The 25,974-nt window shown below is 34.2% G+C and overlaps 2 protein-coding genes across 2 annotated transcripts; both read left to right on the top strand.

The window, feature by feature from the left end:
* Positions 1-10,025: 10,025 nt before the first annotated feature.
* LOC106794351 (uncharacterized) lies at positions 10,026-12,159 on the top strand. The gene is made up of 2 exons (XM_014761604.2): positions 10,026-11,386; positions 11,520-12,159. Exons 1-2 carry the CDS (start codon positions 10,026-10,028, stop codon positions 12,157-12,159), a joined length of 2,001 nt encoding a protein of 666 aa, XP_014617090.2.
* A 121-nt stretch (positions 12,160-12,280) lies between these two features.
* On the top strand, positions 12,281-20,113 carry LOC121174786 (probable inactive protein kinase DDB_G0270444). The gene is made up of 5 exons (XM_041014910.1): positions 12,281-12,565; positions 18,526-18,738; positions 18,843-19,106; positions 19,204-19,739; positions 19,888-20,113. Exons 1-5 carry the CDS (start codon positions 12,281-12,283, stop codon positions 20,111-20,113), a joined length of 1,524 nt encoding a protein of 507 aa, XP_040870844.1.
* The last annotated feature ends 5,861 nt before the right edge of the window (positions 20,114-25,974 follow it).

The raw sequence follows: 25,974 nt of genomic DNA, 5'->3' as shown, positions 1-25,974 counted from the left end.
TGGTATATCTTTGTATTTTTTAAACATATTTTTTTAGTACTTACAAAATAGTATATGAAATGAATACTAGTGATAAGGTTTAGAATGCGTAATTGAGAGTGAGATCCTTATCTTCTAAGTTGACAATTAATTTCGTTACATTTTTTCAGAGGAAGTTATATCGATTGGAAGAGTTACTCAAGAAGTTTTTGAACGTATTGCTGCCACAAGCATAAGGACTGAACCAGCTTTTGAATCTATTGCTGCCACAACCACAAGGTACTTTTTGTTTATTAAATATACTTTGTGCGTTTAGAAATGATTAAAAATATAAAATTTTGTTATGGGTTCTTATTGGTTGGTAACTTTGTGTATCTTAGTTTTTTTTGTTGATTGGTAAGTTGGTATTAAATGCATGCGTGTCAATTTTGATTGATGCTTTGCCAAGTGATTCAGCAATCTTACTGCCAATACAGTAAGATGTAGACTGAATGGTTACCATGGGTTCATTCAGCAATCTTACTGCCAATACAGTAAGTTGGTATTAAATGCATCCATGTCAATTTTGATTGATGCCCTTTCACCTCACCAAACTCAACACTTTTTCCTTTTGTGCTCTTCTCATTTATGTCTACTTTCTTCATCAAATCTTGTATGGTGATTTGGAGGTTTCTCAACTCCTGTGCATCACAATGAAGTCTTTCTAAAATCTTGCTTTGGTTCCCTATTTCTCCATTCTTTGTGAAAGGAAAAATCTAACTATTTCATATTTCTCCATTAGGGGTACAAATAATTTGAAATGTAGAAGAAACTAAAGACCTTCTCTTTTAGTAGTGATTAAGTCAAATTGAATACATATATTATAAGTGGAAAAATTCTTGCTTAAAGTATTTAACCCACTTCCATATACTTAATACTTGAATTTTAAGACTATTAGTTACTCCATACACTTGATTGATAAAAATGTCTGTAAATAAACCTCTAAAATGAATAGAAGTTCTTTGAAGTATCAAGCACACCAAAATATACTATACCTCTTCCTTTCTTTTTTGTTAGTTTTTCCCTCACTCTTTGGCAGACTCCACATGCTCCTAGAGAGAGGCCCAAGCCAAATACCCACCCACGTTATTGTGTCTGCATACAAGTGCTATGAAATGACCACAGCATATCTGCCTCATCTCTGACCCACGCATTCACACACCTCACTTCCCTCCTTTTTCTTTATGTTATTGGCAAAAAGTTTGTCTCTTTTTTCTCCGCTTCCCTAACACCTTAGACCCTTCACCTTTATAACGAACATTATTCAGACATGACAAAGGCTCGACAATACAACACATCCTTTTACATCTATTTATGCCACATGACCCGATGGGTATATAGGTGAGTTCGACATTAATTATGAGAACTGGATTTTTTTTCTATCTTTCCTTCTCATGTATTATGTTTGCCAAATGAAAATTTTCCTCTGCAAGGGTTTTACTTTGTTATTTTTTCAATGTGCTGCGTAAGGTTGCATATTTATCTTCTCATTAATTAGAAGCAAAGAACAATTGCAACCTATAAAAAACTGCATTTTTATTCATTTACTCCACCCTCCCCCATCATTTCCACTATCATTTCCCTTTTTTTTTCATACCAAGAATTTAATGTGAACAATATAAATACATGTACATTTTTCTTTTACTGGAACTGGTTTCACACAGCCCTTGATAAGTCCAGAACTGGTTTCTTATGTATTTTAACAACTCTTATCTGTGTCATGCACTCAGATTTTGACACCCCAAATTCCACCCTTTTTTTCTTACGTAATGTAATTAAAAAAATAATCATACATTTTTTTATGATTAAAAATAATTGTAGGTGAATCATTTTTCATTTTAAATACATCATCAATATTTTTTTGCTATCACATTATAAATTTTATTATATTTATATTTTTTATTTCTTTTTTATTTTCTCTCTAAGTGTAGGATAATATATGGAGTATTTATGAAACATTTTCTTAAAAAAAAAAGTTTTCACTGTGAGTTTTTTATTCTTCCGACCCAATTTTTTCAACACTTGCCTTGCCATCTTCATATATATAGACCCCATAACTCCTCTCTCACACACTCTTTAGGCTCCTTTATAGCTGTTTTGTTCCCTCTGCAAGAGAAAAAAGCAAAAAATTAAACATAGAAATTAAAGATATTCCTCTGGTCAGTTTAAAGAAAGAAAAACATCTCTTCTTGGGTCACTCAAATTTTTCTCTCTTCTCTGTGCATCATCACTTTGGAATTGCTTGGTTTCCACTTCTTTTTGTTCCTTCTGCTTCTGCAGGAGATTGACACACACTCACACACATATATATATTCTCTCTTCCTCTATTATGTGAAAGCCCAACATCATCCAGTTTTATGCAATTTTTCTGCTTTTGTATCTCTTTCCTCCATTCAAGGTCATGGACATTCTCTTCTATTTTCACATGCATACACCTGTAATACATGTAATGTAACACACATAAGCATGATGAAATTTGCATGACCAAGTCTAAAGCAAGTTCTAGTCAATGCACTAGTGTTATCAAATTGTCATCCTCATTAGCATCTTCTCTGCCCAGAAGGCCAATTTCTACTTATATTTCAAATTATTTGTACCCCTAAAAGAGAAGGTCTTTAGTTTCTTCTACATTCTTTGTGAAAGGAAAAATCTAATTATGTCATATTTCTCCATTCCTGTTCAGCGAGTCTATGCTAATTGCTAAACATATATATTTCCAATGAGTGTTTTTTTTGTTGTCAAGCCAATAAGTACTTGGTTTGTATTCCATGGACCGTCCTTACCTATGGCCTAAATAAAGCTATTTTTACAAATTGTGTTGCTTTGCTGCTGCTTGAAGATAACCTTGAGGTCTTTCCACCAAGGAGAGTCTAAACTGCAGTTCCTATGAGAAATCAAATCCCTCCAACCACCATATCTACACAATAGAATTGTGGCCCACAACTGATTCTGATTATTTGCCAACTCCCACCCCCATTTAGCAAGCAAAGCCTCGTTGAATTTAATCAAATCTTTGATCCCTAACCCACCTTTACTCTTAGGTAGGCAGACTATGTCCCACCTCACCCAAGGAATCTTAATGGAGTCTTGGAGGCTGCCCCATCAAAAATTCCTTTGTATAGATGTAATCTTTTGCACCACAAGCTTAGGAATCTTGAAGAAGGATAGCAAATAAATGGGTAAGGCTGTTAAGACTGAATTAATGAGGGTTATTCTACCCCCCATTGATAGATTTCTTTGCTTCCATTTTGTAAGTTTAGCCTCGCATTTGCTAATAATGGGCTGCCACACAGACCTATTTTTAGAGCTGACCCCTACAGGAATTCCAAGGTAAGACAATGGAATATCCATTTGACTACAATTGAGAGAAGATGCTGCCTCCCTACACCAGTCCTCGGATTTGCCCAAACACCCAAATTTTCTCTTATTGTAGTTTATCTTAAGACCAGAGACCAATTCAAAGCTTTTCAGGATACACTTTAGAATTTTCCCCGTATCTTCTCCATATGCAATGGCCACCTTCACGATTTGAAATCAAATAAAGATTGGTTGGTGGTGCTTTCTCTTGTGTCCAGCAAATTCTTTGGAAGAACATGAAAATTTTAGATTTTAAAATATATAATATTTAAGTGATTTTTTTTTGCTTTTTTATATTTACAAAAAAAATATTTATTGATTGAAATTCAAAGTGAGGTCTATTTAATAACCTTCTCATGTGTAGAGATATTCATTTTAGTAGACATGTTTGTCACATGTGTTTCTACTTGATTAATTTATAATATGTAATTTCTATTTTTTAATGTGTTGATTAATAACAATGAAATTTTTTTTTTATAGTTTTAATTTAATATACTTACAACAAGCAATATTAATATCATTAGAAACCCTCAATGAAAGACTGATTGAATTTTTTCGAAAAATATCATTTTTGTAGATATTTATTACAATTAATATATTTTTCTATGATCAATTAATGTTGTATGATTATGTTAAGAAAAAAAAATACTTATGTTACAAAATATAACAATTAGTATGTTTTTCTCTCGCAAGTACAAGATACTGCTAATAAACACCTTAAGCAACTCTTGTAACAAAATTACTAATGAAATATGAATTGTCTATTAAAGAATAAAAGATTAATTATTTTATTTTAAATAATATTTAATTTTAATAGTTTTCATATAATTAATTGTTATTTATATTTACATATTATTCAAAATATTATTATAAATTTTAAATATCATAAATTAATTAAATCATACAAGTGAAGGAAATTTACTATTTTGGCTTTTGATTTGTAATAAATATTTCATTTTTCTCTTCGGTCTCTAATGAATTTTTGGTTTACGCTGAGTCGTTACTAAAATAACAAATTTATATTTTATTTTTGATATTTTGTTTTAGTCTCTCATAAATTAGTTAATTTGTATTTACTCCATAATAAAATAATAAATTTTTTTTAGTGTCGACTAATAACAAATAATTTTTTTATTAAGGAGTAAATACAAAATTTACTAATTTATTAGGAATTAAGAATAAGTGTTAAGGTCAAAATAAAATTATTTTTTTTTTCATTAAGAACTCAACGCAAAATACAAATTTATTAAAGAGTAAACACAAAATCAGATATTTATCAGGAATCAAAAATATATTTAAGCCTACTATTTTTACTCACAATCATTTAAAAATAGCTCTCCCACTAGATATATTCCTTACAACATTTTTAATATTATTTAAAATTATTTATTTCCCAATTATTAATAATTTAAATAATTGAAACAAAATATAGAATTTCAATTTGAAAATTTTTAGTTATTGAGGGGCATAAACAACGTAATCCTTAATGATTTTCTTTATTATTGTTATTTATATATAAAAATTTATTTTGGTGAATAGCTCTACTTTAGTATTTTCCTTTTCTTTAAATATTTAACGAGAAATTTATATAAACAGGAAATAATGTAAACAGTGACTATGGTCTATTCTTGTCTGCTTACATGAGTTGAAATCTCACTATATTCTTAGTTGTCATGGACTCATCGCGAAGATGGGATAATGCAGTGTGTTTTAGCATAAATGATAGGAGGTTTGCACTGCAAACTTTTAGTTTCTAGTTAATTATTTTCTTGGTGCAAATTATGTCTTTGTAGCATACTAGTCCACTAGAAATCATTAGAGGACGAGTCTTGAGAAAGCCACATGCTGAGATGGTTACCTTGTATTGAATTTGGAGTTTCTTTCTTACCTTATTCCTCCAACTTGCTGCAGCAATCACTCCTAAGCACTTCTTTTTCTTCATTCCATTCTTTACATTTTCAAGTATGAATCTCTCAGCTTTACATCCAGTGAGGATCACTGCACCATTGCCTACAGAATCAACCAACCAAGTGGAGTCAGTTCCCTTCTTATCTCCTGTTCTGCAACCATAACAGCATGAACCACAATAGTCATCTGCTGAGGAATTTATAGCCACAGACTCTACTTTGAAGCCCATTTTCTCACATCCTTGTATGAGAATTTGGTTCAGAAAGCTTTCATTGTTGCACTTTTCTGTTACACCAATCCTTCTTTGTATGATGCAATCAAATTTTATAATCTCTACAGGCTGATATTACTAATCAAGGAAAAATAGACATTCCTTGGTTTCTAATTTCATTCATTTGTTAGAGTTTTTTCCCAATATCTAAGGGGTGTTTGTTCCAAGGTTTCTAATTACATTCCTTGGATTCTTATTTTTGGTGGCATTACTATGAGCAAGAACTCCATTCTCTGGTATTTTAGGGAAAAAAACCATTTGCTTAGTGTACCGTCCAGATATGTCTTGACTAAGCATGATGTGGCCCTTTATGAAGCTCCATCTGTGTTCAGAGCTTCAAGGACTGTGTACCATGGCACTCGGATATAACTCAGTCAATCCTGATGTGCCCCTATCAGGCTCCATTGCCTCTGTTGAGTGAACAGCTTGGGCCTTTGCATCATCTGGATATAGAATCCAACATGTTGTACTCAACCTCAACCCATCCGTTGCACATTCACTTCTCTACCCCTCCAGCCTGATAAATGTTTCTGCCCTATTAAAAAAACAAATTGACCTCTAATTCCATATGAACAATAGGTTGATTTTCAACAATATCCCTAAGTCAATCAAACCAATACCTCCCACCAATTGATATCAGGACTGGTCACAATTTAAGATCCCATTAAATTTTCCATCAATATACCACCAGTTTAACCCCATCACATGGAACCTTCACCCTTTAGACTCAGGCTAGGCTAGTCCAAGCTCCCTTTCTGGGCTAATATGGTCAATGAGAGTTGTATGAATCATTATCAATTCCTGAATACAGATGCAGAGCATTTCACCCCAAAACTGGTATAGTAGGATAGTAGATAGTGGAATAACCACTATTATGAAATTTATACATATAAATTAAGTAATTTATATTACATTATATGCTTAATCATATTAAAAATTTACACAAATAGTTTCTTTTAATTTTTTTTTTGTCAGCAAACATAGATATGATATATTAATAATGAGTACCAGTGGTACTGAAGTTACAAATTTTAGGGGCCAGCTGGTTCCTATGATTATTAGTAGGAACAAAGCCAGCACCATAGCACCCTGCTACCTAACCCATGCTACAAAAGTCCAGCCCCCACACTCCCAAGCTAAGTACAGAAACGTAGTGTTACATTGGAAGAACATTGATTAAAGTGAAGTGTAAAATCTTTCTCGTTGGACTTGAGCCATGACCAAAGTAAAAGCATAGCATCATCCAAATGCTAGCTGTAATTTGTAGATGCCAAGATATGATGTTGTGATATCAGATTCAATAAAGGAAAGCAAAATCTAAGTACATGTCAAATGAAACAGGGCAAGGGCATAGAGATTCCATCCAAATGCTAGGACAATAATTTCTACAATACAAATCAGATCATATTGGAACATTTCCATTTCAAAATTTACACTAATTGTTTTTTGGAGCCATTTCTTAATTATATATTCCTGTCTTGCAATGATGATTTCAGCTTTATATAGCTAGAAAGAATATGATGTAGTGAAGACCTTCTTCCATGATTTGAGCTTTATATATGACTGTTGGAACTCTGTCTTCACTGCTTTCTTTAGTAAATGCCTTGCAATTTAATTCTGTATCATATCAAGTTGATTGCCACAAATTATTTTCTACATATTACACAAATGTTTGTCATAGAAGCGGTTGATTGACCAAAGTGTTATTATTTTTCAGGCTGAATCAGGCACCAAAGAATCACCAAAGAACTCCTTTCATTATTTGCAGGTGTGTTTATTGTTTCTAGTAATAGTTTAAAATATGTTTTTGAAATTCCACAAATCACAAACATGTATGATGCCTGAAAGCGTGTATTCGTTTAATGCCTTCATATTCATGCCGTGTAATTGTTCTTTTGAGCTGTCTAGTATGATGTTTATTATGTATTTTTGTGCCAATATCATACAATTACGAGAGTACCATAGGTACTATAGGAACAAGTATAAATTAACCCCAATTGTGGTTGAATTTGAGGATGGTATTGTGGACCAGCTACACCCCATAACTTAAGTACATGTATGCTGCACCTCTTGGAAGAGGTGTCAGCATTTACCCTTCCTTTGTTGTTTTTTTTGCAAGGCAAAAAGCAAATATATTATGTATAAAATTCAGTACTAGGTGTACTGAAATATTCTACAATAAATCTCTTCATCTCCGCCTTTTTATGTCCTTACCCGACCACCCCAGAACATGTATTGCAAGGTGTTCAAATTTCTCGAGTCCCGTTGCATGCACACCATGTCATTGACCGCTGGAAGATGGCTAATGGAGTTGTCGTTCATGAGACAACCTGGTGTTGACCTCCACATGCAACTGCTACATATGGATGGTGTAGTCCCTGGTGTAGTCCTTCTCTGCACATTTTAACGAAGACCAAGTGTGGAACAAGGTATCATCGATAACCTTTTCAGGATCAAACGGCTGGTTCTTGAAAATCATAGCATTTCTATGATGCCAGACGAAGAAGGATAGAGATAACCACAGAAATTTCCATCTGTTGTTTATACTAGCTTTGTTGTTCCATTGAGTGAATTGCAAAAAGTGGTTCTTTGGGTCTGTGCAAAAAGGACCCACTCTATTAACCCATCTCAAAGGCTCCCACCAAAGTCTCCTTGTCATTGTACAGTTGCAAATAAGATGTATGTGACCAGAATGAATCTCCTCTACAAAGTCAGTTGCCATTTGTATTTCATAGTCAAAAAATTCCCTTCTCCAAGATAACTTCCATTCCCATCTGCCGTCCACAAATTCTCCCATAGAATTAATTAGAGAATTCTGCTGTTTACTTATTACATATAATTGGGGATACTTTCGTTGGATATTACAGTTGTCCTGCAGCCATAAATCGTTCCGCAAACTAATATTGGACCCCGTACCCACCCTCCACTTTAAATTATCATTAAAGCAGTTATTGTGTTGCTGCTGAAAGATACTCTTTAAATCCTGCCACCATTAGGAAGTGAAATTTCTTCTACCACCAGAAATTAGCTACTTTGACATAGATTATTTTTCCCAAATTCACTTGATTTGATTTTATAAATGTTTAAAAAATGATGTTGAATTTCAATTGCACCACTTTCGTCATTAAATTTCGATGTTGTCGTTTGTGCAGTTTTTCTTGATTTTTTCTTATAAGCATTGGTAATAGAGGCCAACAAACTGAAAAATGCCGAATCCCTTGAAACAGCCATGCACCATTTTTCTTGTTAGCATTGCTGGTCCAACTAACTGCAATTGCTAATGTGTTTTCCACTGCAGCGTTTTGTACAAAAGGTGCAGTTCTGGTGTGTTTTCTACTGCAATTGGTGCTCTATGCTTGTGATGCATGTCAAGTAACCCCTAAGCCACTAACGTTTGACATAGAAGGTGTAACATGGATCGAAGTTGGATGAACGCATCACATATAACTGAAGAGTACGAGAATGGTGTTGAAGAGTTTTTGCTGTTTGCTCAAAGTAAAGCGCAACCTATGTGGGGAAAATTTTTTTGTCCATGTGTGAAGTGTGGAAATGGGAGGCGCCAAACAATTGATGACATAAGAACTCATCTTATTTGTGAGGGAATAATTCGTAGCTACACAAAGTGGATATGGCATGGGGAATCCCTCGATACAGCTGACATGTCACAGGCTGACGATGTTACTACAGACAGCGGAAATCCTATAGAAGAAATGATTCGCGATCTTGGGCAAGAGGGGTTTGAAGAGGCACATGCAGCGTTGTATGACAACATAGAAGTTGATTCAAAAATGCCTTTGTATTCCGGCTGCATATCTTTCACAAAATTGCCAGCTGTGTTAGCTCTGGTTAACTTGAAGGCTCGATTTGGGTGGAGTGACAAGAGTTTTAGTGAGTTGCTGATGTTGTTGACAAACATGCTTCCTGCTGATAACGTCTTGCCAAAGAATCACTACCAAGCAAAGAAGATTTTATGTCCAGTTGGGATGCAGTACGAAAAATTCATGCATGTTGTAATGATTGCATTTTGTACAGAGATGATTTTGTTGAACTAGATTACTGCCCTGTGTGTGGGGTTTCTCGGTACAGACCGACCAACGGAGATTCTACTGTACTAGTCTCAGACGCCGACCGCCGTCCAGCAAAGGTGTGTTGGTATCTCCCAATAATACCAAGGTTTAAGCGGTTGTTTGCTAATGGGGAAGATGCAAAGAACCTTATATGGCATGTAAATACCAGAAAATCAGATGGATTGATGCGACATCCTGCAGATAGCCCGCAATGGAAGGCAATTGATCGTCTGTATCCTAAATTTGGGGCCGAGCCTAGAAATTTAAGGCTTGGTCTTGCAACGGACGGAATGAACCCATTTGGAACCTTAACTACTAACCATAGCTCGTGGCCCGTTTTGCTGTTCATTTATAATCTCCCTCCGTAGTTGTGCATGAAGCGAAAGTATGTTATGCTGAGTATGATGATAGCTGGTCCAAGACAACCAGGTAATGATATTGACGTATATCTAAGACCGTTAATTGACGATTTGCGGAAATTGTGGGATGAAAGGGTTGATGTATGGGACGCAAATTTGCAGCATGCTTTCAAGTTGCGTGCAATGGTTTTTTGTACCATCAATGACTTTCCAGCCTACGAAAATTTAAGTGGATATAGTGTCAAAGGACATCACGCATGTCCTATATGTGAGCAGAATACTAGTTTCCGCCAACTTAAACATGGAAAGAAGACTGTGTATACTAGGCATCGAAGATTTCTCAAACAGTATCATCCATATCGACACTTGAAGAAGGCATTCGATGGAAGTCAAGAACATGAAACCGTGCCAAATCCATTAACTGGCGATGAAGTATATCAGCGGGTCAAGGATGTCGTAAATATGTTCGGCAAGTCCCAAAAAAAACCATCATCCACTTCAAACATGTGGAAAAAGAAGTCTATTTTCTTTGATCTTCCGTACTGGTCCGATCATCATGTTAGGCATTGTATAGACGTCATGCATGTCGAGAAAAATGTTTGTGATTCTTTAATTGGGACCCTCCTAAACATTAAAGGCAAGACAAAGGATGGTTTCAAGTGTCGTCAAGACTTGGTTGACATGGGTATACGTCAAGTGTTGCATCCTATCTCAAAAGGTAACAGGACATATCTGCCCCCAGCCTGTTACACAATGTCAACAGCTGAAAAGAGAAGTTTTTGTGAATGCTTGCGTAATATCAAAGTCCCACAAGGCTACTCTTCAAACATCAAGAGTCTTGTGTCTGTGAATGAGCTTAAGTTGGTTGGCTTGAAATCACATGATTGTCATGTGTTAATGCAACAACTTTTACCTGTTGCAATCCGCGGAACATTGCCTGAGAAGGTCCGTGTTGCAATCAGTCGCTTGTGTTTCATTTTTAATGCTATATGTGCCAAGGTCATTGACCCTAAACAGTTGGATGCTTTGGAAGATGAGGTTGTCGTTGTCCTTTGTCAAATGGAGATGTTTTTCCCTCCTTCATTTTTTGACATTATGGTACACTTAGTTGTTCATCTGGTAAGGGAAATAAGGTGTTGTGGTCCTACGTATTTTAGATGGATGTATCCAGTTGAGCGGTACATGAAGGTCTTAAAGGGTTATACGAAGAATCGACATCGACCAGAGGCCTCAATAGTGGAAAGATACGTTGCTGAAGAATGCATTGAGTTTGCCTCACAGTACATTGACTCATTGAAACCTGTCGGTGTTCCTGCATCCCGGCATGAACAGCCAATAGCCGGCAATGGTACTCGTGGATACAATGTTGTGACAATGACTAGACATGACGTGTCACAAGCACATTTGTATATATTAAACAACACAACAGAGGTGTTTCCGTACATAGAGGCTCACAAAAAACATGTTAGAGATAGTCACCCCAAAATGAACATGATGGGTATTGCAAGAGCACAACAAAACTTTCATAAATTGGTTTAGACAAACAATACTTGCTGATAAAAGTGTTTCCAGACGACTGACATTGTTATCCATTGGCCCAAATTTGAATGTCCCTACATGGAAGGGGTATGACATTAACAATTATTCATTCTACACAAAGTCCCAAGATGATAAAAGTTCGGTACAAAACAGTGGGGTCTGTGTTGATGCTGATTCGGAGCACTTTTCCAGTACATTGGATAACAACCCCATTCGAGCATCCATGTCTTACTTTGGTGTCATTCAAGAAATTTGGGAGGTTGATTATACATCATTTAGAGTGCCTGTTTTTAAGTGTCAGTGGGTGAACGGGACAACGGGTCTGTTTCAAGATCCATTGGGATTTACTTTGGTAGACCTTAGTAAGGTGGCATATATAGACGAACCTTTCATTATGGCAGCACAAGCCAGACAAGTTTTCTATGTACAAGATCCATGTAATTCAAGTTTGTCTGTGGCTCTGCAAGGAAGACCAAGTGGAATGAATTACCATAATGATGAGTCAACCCTTGACATTGGTCAAATGTCTAGTTTTTCAAAACAATTGCCTTCAATGAATGAAGCTGATGAAGTGGATGATGGACATGCAAATCGTGTAGATCATGATGAAGGTCTATGGGAAAACATCCCTACAGGCTGAGTGCGAAAGTAATGCTTTGTTTAATGTGTAAATATAATGATTATGTTAGTATTACGCCTTTGCTTTTGTTAATGTCTAAATGTAATCGTTAATATTAATTGTGTATTTTATTTACAGGATCATGGCCACAGATCCGACGTCTCCTCCACAGTCCGATGGTCAATCAGAGGCGACTTCCAAGAGGAGTAGAACAACGACACGGCTGAGAACATTGACATTAAGAACCGTGGATCAGCCCAGACCAGCTGTTTATGTGGATCCCGCTACCGGGAGAGCATCCGGACCGATGCGTGAAAAGTTCCACAGCTACCTAGGCGTAGTGGCGCGAGAAAAGGTTCCCATTATCCACAATAATTGGAAAGACGTACCTGAAACGCTAAAGGAGATTGTGTGGAATGACATTCTAGTAAGTCCTTCATACCAATTACAATATTTCAATTAAGAATCAATTTTTCTGTTAAAAACATAATTGACTATAACAAATAGTTGTCCTTTATAATCTCTACATGTGTTTCATGCCCTTTATTTTAAATGACTTGTCCTTTATTTGAATAGTTAATCACTATCCTAGACTCCTATATTTGTAAAGAACAGCACAAGGGCAGTTTTTATTTTAAACATGAATATTAGTTAGTTAGATGAGGTTGAGAACAAATATTGTCAGATCAAAGTTAGAGACCAGAACAAATCATGTGTATAATAAGTTCACAAATTTAAATTGATAACTTAAACAAATGAAAATTGGCATGGGTTTTGTGTTAGGGAGCAGGGGTAGTATTTTTATCCTTAAATACTTAATAGGGTAATGCATATTATTTTTTATGCTAATGTAACCATAAGTTTGATTTTTATGTTATACTATTTTTGTATGGAATAAATTGATTTGTATCACTGTAAACATCCCAAATTTCCTAAAACTATGACAATAGCTGCCTACCCACTTGCACCGCCAAATAAAGCATTGTTTTCCAATCCACATAATCCAGTGGCCCTCCAAATATTATGATTAATAGGAACTTCTTTTCTTTTTTGTTTGTGACAAACACTTAGAATTATACAAACTCAGTTAACACTTAATAGCATTTTTATCACACAGTTTTTTTTTTTTGGAAGGCTGAAAATATATATATTATTAATAAGAGAACCAGTACCAGTGGTACCAGAAAAAGAGATTATCATACAGTTAATACTTAATCTTGTGTAAGTATAATGTTTTTATATTAGCAAACTATTTTTTGGAAGGCTGAAAATATATATATTATTAATAAGAGAACCAGTACCAGTGGTACCAGAAAAAGAGATTATCATACAGTTAATACTTAATCTTTGTGGAATAGGCTCCACTAGGATCAACCTTCCAAATAAGGGAGTCCATACTGGTTGGGCAAATCTGGACAGCATCAATCTCATCCATAAAGGCTGCTACCATATCGATTTCATGGTCAAAGAAGTTTCTCCTCCATTGCATCCTCCATTCCCATTTATTATCAACAAGAATTCCCATTAGGCTGATAGAAGAATCCTGCTGGTAGCTCACTTGATACAAAGTAGGGTATTTTTCTTGAAGAGTTAAATCATCCTCTCTCCATTTATCCTTCCAGAACCTGATTTTTGCCCCATTACCCAACTTCAAACACAAATTATTGGACAGCCTATTAGTGTGCTGCTGCTGGAAAATAGATTTTAAGTCCTTCCACCAGTTAGAAAAAGCTGTGGAGTTTCTCCCATGAATCAGAGCATTCCAGCCACCATACTTGGACATTACAATTCTGGCCCAAAAGTGATTCTGATTAGTCGCCAATTCCCAGCCCCATTTGCCCAGCAAGGCCTCATTAAATTTCTTCAAATCTTTAATACCTGTATTATGGTACTATCATGCAAGTACCCTTTGCACTATAAAAATCTTACTTTGAAACCTCTTAGCCTCTTATGTTTCAAAAATTAACTTTGTTTCTGCTCCCACATAATTTAATTTTAAGCTTGGCAAAAGTTACTTGTATCTTGAATTCATTAGTATGCTTCAAGTAAATTATGCCAATCTGCTTCAGTAATTTAAGGATATGTTTCTGTTATCTGAGTCAAGGAAGCTAAAGTTTGCAAAACAAAAGTTTACTTCAGATCTTCTCTGGCTTCAAATGGTATAAGAGAACTTATAGAACAAACATGAAATTAATCAAATAACAATTATTGAAAGGGCCTTCCTAAAATATTTCCCAAACAAGACTTCTTTGGCCTCTTCGAAGACATTATTTGGGTCAGCAAAGAAACAAATCCTTGTTTTATTATTTCTACTTTCTATACAATATTTCTAAGGTCATTGATATTGTCTGAGAACACAAACTTCAAATTTTCAGGTGTCTCTACCTGCAATAGAAACATACAACATATTCATGTATACAACTCTAGTGTCTTATCTAAGCTCGAGTCCACACCACATCATGGAGTTGCTTGCTGATTGATTTAACAGTTACTTGGTCATCCTCACCATATAGAATCCAGAAAGATTAGTCAAACCTAACTTCTGGTATATGAAATTTAGTATTGAACAAAATGTTAGAAACTAAAATCTTCATAGGGTGCACAAGTTTATCAGTCTTATTTACAGTTTTCAGCCCTGTATTTACTGTTCCGATAGAACTTAAATCTTGCAGTTGCTGGGGTGGGGTAGGACAATTTTTAGCATGCTAAAAATTCATGTCTAGCAGTTTGTGCTGGGGACATCACAAATTCGTCTGCAGAATCCTTGGAAGCAGCATCTTTGTACGAGCAGGCAGCAGTTATTTCCTTGTTTATTGTGCCATGCACAATGTCAACAACTTTAACATAAAAGAGATGAAGAGGTAAGTTACAATTGCAAGTCTTAAGTTATTTCCTTGTTTAAATCACACCAAGCTTAATATTGTTAGGCTTCTTCCTTGTGTCAACTTGTCAAAAGGTGCCCTCTTAGGAACAAAGAGGATAGGCTTACAAGCATAAGTGTCCCTCACCTGAGAAGTGCTTCACAGGCAAATGCTCTTCCAGTCATTGGTGAGACTCTTGTAGAAAGCATAATACTCCTCCTTTGTGATCTCCTCAGGCTCTGTCATCCAAATGGCCTTATGCTTGTTCACCAACGAGCATTCATGTGACACTTCCTTGCTGAGGAAAAAAAAATGTGACACTTCCTTAATCTTCTTTAAATTACTTTCTTCCTTCTCCTTCTCTTCGTCAACATCCTCCACCTAAGTACATTAAAAAATTAGATATTAAAGTCAAATTGTAATTCAAAAAATACCAAAAAAAATAAATAAACGTTTTGAAGTACTTCTTTAGATCGTATTCCTTATGGTTCAAGTAGCAATAACGATGACAATTGTATGCATGTTTTGTTTGATATTGATTTCATTTTTTGCATAAAACAAAGAGGGGAACGACCAACAATTTGAAAGTTGTACATTCAGGAACTAAAGAATTCAAAATAGCTAGTAATAAGAGGGATTTGTTTTTGGGATTTTCTGACCACCAAGAGCGGCTACGCAAGAAGCTTGCAGTTGAGGAGGGAAGGATGTTTGCAGATAATGAACAACTTTCTTAACTACTTGTCCTTCAGACTTTCCTGGTTCTTCTTGTTAATATGTACATCATAATAGTATAAGCTATGGCGTAAAAACATGGTCTATATTGACTTCTAAGATTGTTAGGGGTCAAAAAGACCATGTCCATAAGCCATAGCCTTATACTATTTATATTTACATATTACCAAAAGAAACAGTCAAATCTGAACGGCAAATAGTTAAGAAAGTTGTTCATTAGCTGCCAATATGCTTCCCTCCTCAAGTGCAAGCTTCTAGCGTACCCGCTATTGGTGCTCAGAAAATCCCAAAAACAAATCCCTCTTATTACTAGCTATTTTGAATTCTTTAGTTCCTGAATGTACAACCTTCAAATTGTTGCTCGTTCCCGTATTTGTTTTTTGCAAAAAATAAAATTAATCTGAAACAATTCAGGCTGAATTGTTATCGTTATTATTACTCAAACCATAAGGAATAACAGCTAAACAAGTAATTTAAAATGTAACTTTTAAATTATGTGGTATTTTTTTAATTACAATTTTACTTCAATATCTAATTTTGTTAATCTACTTAGGTCGTTTTTTAAATATAAATATGAATTTAAAGGTGATCTACTGATAATATAAAGTACTTGCTAATCACAAATTATGATACCTATCATTTTAAATTTTAACTTAATTTTATAAATATTAATAAATTTATAATAAGACAATTTTTTAACATGTGCTGCAGTGATTCCTTTGACTTCACTATAATGTCCATGACATAATTAAGAATTAGAATTAGACCTGGGCTGCAGTGATTCATTTGACTTCACTATAATCTCCCTTCTCAAGCCTTTGATTGTCTATGTTAACTTCTTTGCCTCTGATACTGTATAACTCTTCAACATGCCATTGCAGCAATTATTTTACCAGGCACATACATTTTTAATTACAATTCCTTTAATTTGTATAAGGATACAAAAATAAAACACGTGTAGCTGAATGGCAAATAAAAAATGAAGGAAGCATGAGACTGTCAAAATATTATGTTTATACATAATATGTTTATATATGATAGCATGAGACGGTCAAAATAAGTAAAGGAAGCATGTACTTTAATGTATTATTTTTTTAAATCATTAGGCCTTAGTCTTAGCTTGTTTTCATTTGGCTTTATGGCTACTGCATAAGGAATGAGACACAGTCATATGAGTTCTTTGTCTGATTTGACAGTAGAGGATATGTGGATATATATGGGTGCTTTATTGTGATATTATTCAATATATCAGTTTTTTTAATGTTCTGCCACTGCTATATCTAGTAGTATCTATTTTCATATCTAGGATGCCTTGAGGGTGTATTCTGATTTGGGGTTCAGCCGCAACTTGATGGACTTCATGGTTACCACTAAGGAGCCTGAATTTCTTAGAGATGTTGATGGGACGGAACATAGTTCTAATTCAGCTGAACAAGTATCTGGTAGCTCCAGCAGGTTTGGGAGTGGAAGATATTCCACATTTTAGGTCAGAGTGAGACTACTTCGAAACAGGATGGGGTTTCTGCTTCGAATTCGAAGAATTTTAATTCTGTTGCTACTAAGCTTATCTGGTTTGAAGTTAATTGCTGAGACATTTGATTGGAGTCATGATGCCTAGGCTTGTGAACTTTCCTTGCTTGCAAAATGTGTAGATTTGTTGTTAGTGCATTATTTGTGGATTTCAGATTCATTTTTAGTAAGTTTTTGGATTGAAGGGCACATTGCTTCTTGGTTGAATAACCTGTTTGTACATAGCTGAAATAAAATTTTCAATACTAGCACTACTGGTCCTTTTTTTTGCAATTCTATTACCAGCTTTTGGTTTTTTGATGTGTCAATTTCTTGGCTTATTTTACCTAAGATTTTGAATTAATTTAAGACATGTTTCTTCGGAGATAATTAGGCACCAAACGTAAATACCTCTTACAGCATACATTCAGACCTTTTTTGTCGCCTTGTGAGAGATAAATACCTCTTCATATTTTATTAAATTTGTAATAAAAGGTAGGTATTCTTCTATTTTAAACACTTTGACTATATTTTGTTTTTTCTTCTATCACATCATATAGTTTATTATATTTATATTTTTTAACCATGTATCTCAATATTTAATTAGATGTTAGGTGTTAAATAGGTGGTATGATGTCCACAAATTAATTATAATGCATAGTTGGTAATTTGTGATAACAACATCAGCATAAAGGTAATTTGTGATTGAACCATGAAATTCTAGCACCCAAATTTTGGAAAACAGCAAATAGTATCTGCATAGTTGGAAGATGAATTCACTAATCACCTGCACCGACTTTTCTTTTGTTTTACTAGTGAATTGCACTGCGTATGCCATAAGTTTTGATTATTACTCTGTTGTTTTTACTACTGTGCAGAAAACATGAGAAATCAATGTTTTAGTAATGATTTCAAATTACTTAAGAATTATCAATGTACATGGATTATCAATAACATCATTGATAAAAACTCAAATTGTGCGAAGGCTGAAACATGTTCTTAACAAACCATGAAAACAAGTTTTTCTAGGAATTCATACTTTAAGGCAATAACTGTTATTAGTGAGTGTCACAATATTTTTTTTCATTTATTATTTGTTCAATTTGGATATTAAATTTGATGGCTGTGACTGCATGGTAAACTTACATTATATGTTGATTGGATGCTTTTGCTTTACTTGGGGTATTATGGCAGAACATTGTCATTAAATTGTTGATTGCTAGTATTGTATAATGATATACATTTGGCTGCCTTTTTCCACAAATTTTGACACCTGGTTATGTAGGCAAAGTTTGATATCGCAGAAGCTACGAAGGTGAAGACGAAGGTTATGTCAACAGTAGCGACGAGATGGCGGCAATTTAAGTCCACATTGACTAGCAAATTTGTGTTTGCTAAGACTGAAGGTCAACAAACACAGGATGTTGTGACAAAATATGGACTAGATCCTGAAGCGTGGAAACAATTTGAAGAAACCCGCCTGACACCTAACTGGGAGGTTAGTTGAATCTGTTTATGGTAACTTCAAATGAATATTTTTTTTTCCAATTTGATTATTTTAATTTCAAAAAAATCTTCGCAATTATGTATGTCACATTACAGGGTATTAGGAAACGAGCACAATCAATTCAAAAACACAACGACTGCCCTCACGTACTTTCACGTGGGGGATATGATTTGCTTGAGAAGAAATTGTTAGACCAGAAACGAAAAAGGATACAAGAGGAAGCATTGTTGAGTGAAAATCCAGCAAGTGTTGATGAACCCCCATCCCCAATAAAAAGGCATGTTAAGTGGAAGGTTGCTCGGACCAGGGCTGTTGGCAATATGACATCTGACTCTGCACAGGAAATTGCAGATAAAATAGTAAGTTCACCAATATGTTGCAATGTTCATATGTTTAAGTATTTTGTAATGAAAATGACTGCACGTTGTGTATTTCTGTGTCACTTGTTTTGTGTAGGACTCCTTAGAAGAGCAGGTAACGCAGGGTTCGTTTGTACCCCATGGTCGGCAAGACATACTGAACACTGCCATTGGCCGACCTGACCATGGGGGTCGCGTTCGGGCAGCAGGCTCAGGTGTCACTATTACTCAGTACTACGGAAGGGCATCAAGGACATGTAGCAGCTCGTCCACGTCCATCAGCCAACAACAACTAGATGAAGTTGTTGCAAGGCTTAGGGAAGACATGACTGGCCAGATTAGGGAAGAATTGAGGAGTCAAATTAAGGAAGAATTGAGGACTCAGCTAGAAGAGGAAAATAAAAGGACCTTGGAAATAATGACCAATGCATTGAAAGAGGCTATTAAAAAAGAGTTGTCAAATAAAGGATCCCAAGAGGCACTCCAAATTCAGCCGGACATACAACAACTAGGTGCGCGTGTCAGCACACAGGGAAGTAATGCTGTTACCAATGCGCAGGCTTCACAAGAACAGGATGCTGATGCCATACCATTGATGGGACTGTTTGTGCAGCGTAACGATGGTACACAAAGGTTTGTAGAAATATTACCTTACTTACAATTGAATCGGAGTTTTGTTTTTTCTTGCAGCTGTAATTGTTGGGTTTGGTTTGTGTTTTGTTCATGATTTAGTTTTTGTTTTATATGCACTAAAAAAAGCTTTGTTTATGGTTCATTTAAGGTTGGTGGCCATGGGGAAAATAATGGAGGGGGATTCAATCATACACACAGTGGCATATGCAGATGATGTTGTCAGGGTAAGTGTAGAAACAGTTATTGATCCTGAGGCTGAGGTCCCCTATGCCACCTCAGAAATACAATATGTGAAGCAGACCGTCAATACATTTGTAGCTTGGCCCACACACCTTGTGAAAGCTGTATTAGATGAGGTAACATGTTTGATTTGACATACGTAAAGTAAAACATTCATAGATTACAGTACAAATACTCACCCACTTTCATTAACCATGTAGCATCCACAACGTATTCCACACAACGAGGATGCACATGTGCCGAAGCCAGCTAATGTGGACGCAGATGATCCGTTGCGTGAATTGATGAAGTACAGTTTTGATCTTTACGACAAGCCACTTCAAATCAGCTTTGATGGGAGCTTTCTTGGAATTGTAGATGCATCTACATCGATATTCATCACATATTCAGATGTTATTGAAATAATAGCAGGAGACAAAAGTCTGAACATATCTGTCATACAATTATGGTTAATGTAAGTGAATTCCTTCATATAACTCATTCCTCATTCATTCAATATCATGATCCACTACAATACTTTCAAATCATGTGAATAGGTATATTCATGAGTGGAGTCAGATATTCAGTCAAGGTTTCATGTATGCATTCCTTGAGCCACAGTCGTTGGTTTGTTCAAAGGATAGACGCAGCGAATGCGAACAATATCTTGAAAGATGGCTTAAGGAATCTGACCGAGAGGTGTACATTGGACCTTACTTCCATCAGTAAGTGCTATTTAACAAACATACTTCAAATGATGTTTGGGTGTATACGTATCTAATGTGAATGACATGCAGGGAACATTGGCAACTCGTAATTTTGTGTCCTAGGCAACATGTTGTTGTTTGGTTCTGTTCTTTGCGTAGGAAACCTGATATGCATATCAAAGCTACAATTAATAGGTTATCTCATACCATATAACTTTTTGCAAGCCTTCTTTAATGGTCATTATTGATTGACATTTTGTTGTATATGCGTTGATGTGGTTTTTTAAAAGCAGTGTAATGACAAAATTGAAGAAGACCTTGTCTCCTGAAACTAAGGCAGTTGCACCAAAGTGGATTGAGGTAAAGGTAAGTCAGCTATGTACCATGTGTTAGTGTTGTCTAGTTAAGTCATGAACTTATGTAATGTATACGATGTTCAAATGTTTTCCATATGTAGAGTCACGTTCAAACCGGCTGTTATGAATGTGGATATTACATAATGCATTGGATCTGGAACATCATAGCCAGCGACATAAAGAGTGATTGGTCCATGGTATGCATAAACTTCAGTACAATTGGAACTGAATTTTTATATTTGCAGTACTAACTTACAATTATGAATACTTGCAGTGGTTTGCTAATGACACACCGTTGGACATCGGCATCATCACCACAATTCGAAAGAAATGGGCAACATTTTTTTTAAAGACAGCAATAAGTCAAAACGGCTAATGATGGCGTTGGAGTATTTTTTTTCCCTGTATTTGAGACAATTGTTATGTTATTTGACACAACGGCTATTTTATTTTCGGTCATGCTACTAATATTCTATTCTTAGTATTACCTACTCAATTTCATATAATTGTAGTAATATATTGTCTTTACCCCCTTCTACTGCATTGCATCTGCATTTGATTACCACAACAACAATTTAGTGCAGCTATAGTACCACCAAGCTTGCCACTGTAGCAGTTAAGTGAACAAATGAAGTGTCCACAGTCATTGGATGGTTGCTTGGTAGAGGTACATGCTAATAACTAATAAGATTTCCTGTGCAGGGTATCATTGTTTTTGCATGACTGATGGCTACCTTGGGGCTGGAGATTTTGGTTGAATCTGCCTCAAGTGTTATTTTGAAGGTAATTGAGATAATCTTTTGTTGTTGTTTGTTTATTATATACCTAAATTTGGGTTCAAGACTAGTTATTCAACATGTGGATTATCTACCATAAGATTGTTCTAATAAGTGATTTTATCATTTGAGCAGATGATATTATCATTTGACCTTGCTTTTGCTTTGATTCCGCTCCTAAAGTTCAGTAGCAGCAAAGTGACTAGCAGCACAAGCATTGAAGAGGTGTGTTTCCTCCTTGTTTGTGGATTCATGAACTATAAGTTAATACATGAAACTGAAAAATGTTCTACTTCTAAAATTTGATTAGCTAGGCTTACATGAATTGTTGAATTGATCAGCTAGGCATACATTATATCAACTGTTAGTGTCATTTTTTCAGTCTAATAATATTTTGGTTGATATTATCATTATTATGTTTGTTGTATATAAATGTAGCTTTGTTTTTGAAATTTGAATGGTATAACCCAAATTTTGTGAGCAGGCAAAATACTTCAACGACGGTCCTTCTGAAAACCCGTCTTTATAGTCTTATTTACCAACAACGACGGGTGCTCGAGCCACCGTCGTTGAAACCTCAAAGAACAATGACGGTGTCCTCACCACCGACGTTGACATACTACCAAACAACGTCGGTGGTGAGCCCGCCACCGATGTTGATAGGAAACAAAACAAATACGGGTGTTATGCATACCCGACGTTGATATGGACAACAACAACGACGAGTCTTGCTAACCCGACGTTGAAATGGACCAAAACAACGACGGGTTCTCTAATATGCGCGTCGTTGAATCCTTTTTTATAACGTCTATTCTTTTATAGCCACTGATGTTGTATTCTTGCATTACAAAGACGGGTCCTAGGATGACCGATGTTGTTGTTATCGACATACAACGACATCTGGAACAAAGACGGTGTGGGGCCCGTCGTAGATACCGGTTTTCAACCGATGTAGAAGCTTCTTTTTGTAGTTGTGAAAAAATTATTAATGCTTTCTATTGCTTTGAATTTGAGGCATAACCGGTACTTGATTTGCTTGACAGTGCCCACAAGCATTGTATCTTTTCTCACACTTAGGAGGCCTAGTTTTGTCACCATGATTTTCATGTCCTTCTGCATACGTATATAAGTATTACTATTACTTCACGTTAAATACTAACATTTTGGAACATAGAAGAATTTGTTGTGTGATTTTGTACCCGGGTTGGGCAACTTCTTTAAAACTGGAAATTGCTTTTCCTGCATACATATACACATAAAAATAAGCAAAGTTAATTAGATAAAAAAAAAAGAAAAGAAGTGAAATCAGAGAAAAGAAGCGAGATAGCCTTTGGTCGTGAAAATAATAACAAGAAGAATAGAAGCATACGAAGGTTTGTCTATATTTGTGGCTAGAGACACAAACTTGAGTTAACCCCACATCTTCTCGGGGAAACCGAGAAAGAGATGACAGTGGGTGAAAAGGATTCAGTCAATTGTTTTGGATGTAACTAAATACTAAAAACTAGATAGAAGATAAATGAAAGTGGAAAAGATAATATGGAAACAACACATATATTAATTAACCACCTCTTCAACTGGTCAAGTTATTCAATTTCCTTAGCATAGGGCTTCCTTACATATGAAGGTGGAAAGATAACATGACAAACACCTTACGGCATGCATGCCTCACGCCCTATACCAACCATCATTATCAATTATCTTGAAGAAGCTCATTATTATACATATATATGTCTATTTTTTCTTCTATATAACCAATTAAATTTTCATAGCATGAACTTTTTTAATACTGTTGCTTTAATATATCTTAGATTCCTACATGAAATGAAATCGATATTTCATGAAAATAATTTAATAGTCTGTTAATAAATCCTTACTACGTTCATGCACAAAATCTTAACATTATAATATGATCTTACTTCAAAATTAATTAGAGTCATTTCAAAAACAACAAATGATTTCTTTGTTTCTCCAATAGAATACAGGTCCCCAAGGCGAATGACTCGAACTTTTAGCCTCTAAACTTGTTTGTCATGTGCATACGTCTCTCAAAATAATTGTTATATTTTTTTCATTTATTCATTTAATAATTGTATTTATTTTTTAATTTGTGTATCAATTAAAAAAACATAATAATCATGAACTGGAAGTAGAAAGATTTTCTTTAAACTAAAAATAATGGGTATATAACCTTCAATTTTTAAATAAATGATTAAAAATAAATATTGTACTTATTATGTTTGATAACAAATCATTTAACTTAACTTAAAATACATTTTATAAACTTTAAATAGACATTATTTTCATTTTTTTGCCAAAGAATCATTTCAAATCAACGCATATATATTTATTAAATAGATCTATACTTTTAATAAAAATAAAAATAATTTTTATCAAAAATTTACCTACAATCATTACACGTTACACGTACGTGACAGTTATCAAAAGTTTTTAAGTCTCATTAAAAGAAAATAATCACTATTTTTTCTTCTCATTTATGCAATTATGCTTATATAAGAATTAATCTATTTCAAACATAAAAATAATTCAAATTGTCAAACTTGTAACTGTTAAAATAATTTTATAATTATTAAAATAATCATAATATCATATACCATATTAATAATTAATAATATTTTTATTAAAAAGTATTTTTGTTAAATAGGTCGACCTATCATATTTAATAAGTTTTTTTAGATCTATAACTAAATTTTTTTAAAAAAAAAAACTGAATATAATAATAAATAAGTCAAACTAAGTCGCACCTTAAATGGATTGGGTCATAAATCTGCCATGAACCATCCGATCTAACTTACTTTCATTTCTACCTCTTCTATGATATATATATATATATATATATATATATATATATATATATATATATATATATATATATATATATATATATAATATTTATATTTTATTTTCTATTTTCATTAACATAAACTAATCTCTAAATACTCTTTTTATTAGTAATCTCTAATAAATACTCTTAAAATTTATATCTTTTATCTTTCACATATATTTTCACGTAAAAAAAATAATTCACATATATTTGTATAAGTCCTTATAACATTTCAAGAACGGATGCCACGTAAGATGAAGAATCATCACATGCTTGGAAACTGGAATCTGTCGGCTTCGAGTAGCGCCATATAGAGAACATTAACAATCAAACAACATGATGGCTGACGAGCACGTCAATTGCAACCACTTGAAGAACTTGACACAACCACAGATTTTTTTCCTCCTAAAATCTGAAATTTTGTTTGGTTCTCGTGTAATATACGAGTTTGTTTATCATTAACTTATTACTTTTCTTTTTCAAATATAGAAATCTATGGTGTTTAAATAAGGGGAAAGGACTGCATTAGCCACAAGCACAATGTTTAGGTACTACTTAATGAGGGCATTTGAAATTTTCAAATTAACTTTATTTAATAAAATTTTAATCTTACATAGAGTTTTCAATGACAATTACATCTCTAAACGAAACGAGGACGTATGTTTCTCTTTTTAATCTAACTCAATTTTAAAAATGGTCCTGTATTGTATTTGTACTAGTATATTAATTAATCATTAATCATTCATATAAAAACGAACTTGCGCTTGTTAACGAATTGCTTTTTATAGCTTAAGAAAATAAAAGTTATAACATTTAATTTAATATAATACTAAACCAAGAAGTATTTATCAGTTTATTTAGTGATACATTACCATTAAAATATATGTTAGGAAGATACAGACTTTCACAAAAGTAGTTAGAAAAAAGACAAAATATTAGTCACGTTTTATATATGTATTAAAAAAAGGTATAGAACAAGATAGAATAAGCTATCACGTTATCCAATCAAAATGAGACTCTTTTGTTTCTGAGTAATAATTATTGTAAATAAATAAAAATGTATAGTAATGATTATCCTACCTCCAAAAAAATATACACTCAGCGTCCAACCAACACACATGTGGTTAATCACGTGTATGAATATGACTAGTTTTATTTCGCAAGTAATTAATTACTATCAGACATTCCAATAACTATTTATGAGATAAAATTAAGGTTTAATTGATTTTTTATCTTTAATTTTTTAATTTTTAATGAATTTTATATCTCCAACAAATAAATTCAACAAATGTTACTCCGAATTTTCAAAAGACTTACAAATTTACAATTTTT

The sequence above is a fragment of the Glycine max genome, chromosome 1 (genome assembly GCF_000004515.6).
Source record: "Glycine max cultivar Williams 82 chromosome 1, Glycine_max_v4.0, whole genome shotgun sequence".
NCBI classification, from domain to species: Eukaryota; Viridiplantae; Streptophyta; class Magnoliopsida; order Fabales; family Fabaceae; genus Glycine; species Glycine max.
Note: the sequence above shows the minus strand (reverse complement) of the source record. Positions and strands in the feature narration are given on the sequence as shown.

What these genes read in the sequence shown, in the direction of transcription:
- LOC106794351 (XM_014761604.2), top strand. Translation starts at nt 10,026, where the DNA reads ATGATAGCTGGTCCAAGACAACCAGGTAATGATATTGACGTATATCTA. An exon ending in GACGTGTCACAAGCACATTT is followed by an intron (nt 11,387 to 11,519) that starts GTATATATTAAA and finishes AAATTGGTTTAG; the next exon opens with ACAAACAATACTTGCTGATA.
- LOC121174786 (XM_041014910.1), top strand. Translation starts at nt 12,281, where the DNA reads ATGGCCACAGATCCGACGTCTCCTCCACAGTCCGATGGTCAATCAGAG. An exon ending in GCCTGACACCTAACTGGGAG is followed by an intron (nt 18,739 to 18,842) that starts GTTAGTTGAATC and finishes GTCACATTACAG; the next exon opens with GGTATTAGGAAACGAGCACA. An exon ending in CGTAACGATGGTACACAAAG is followed by an intron (nt 19,740 to 19,887) that starts GTTTGTAGAAAT and finishes GGTTCATTTAAG; the next exon opens with GTTGGTGGCCATGGGGAAAA.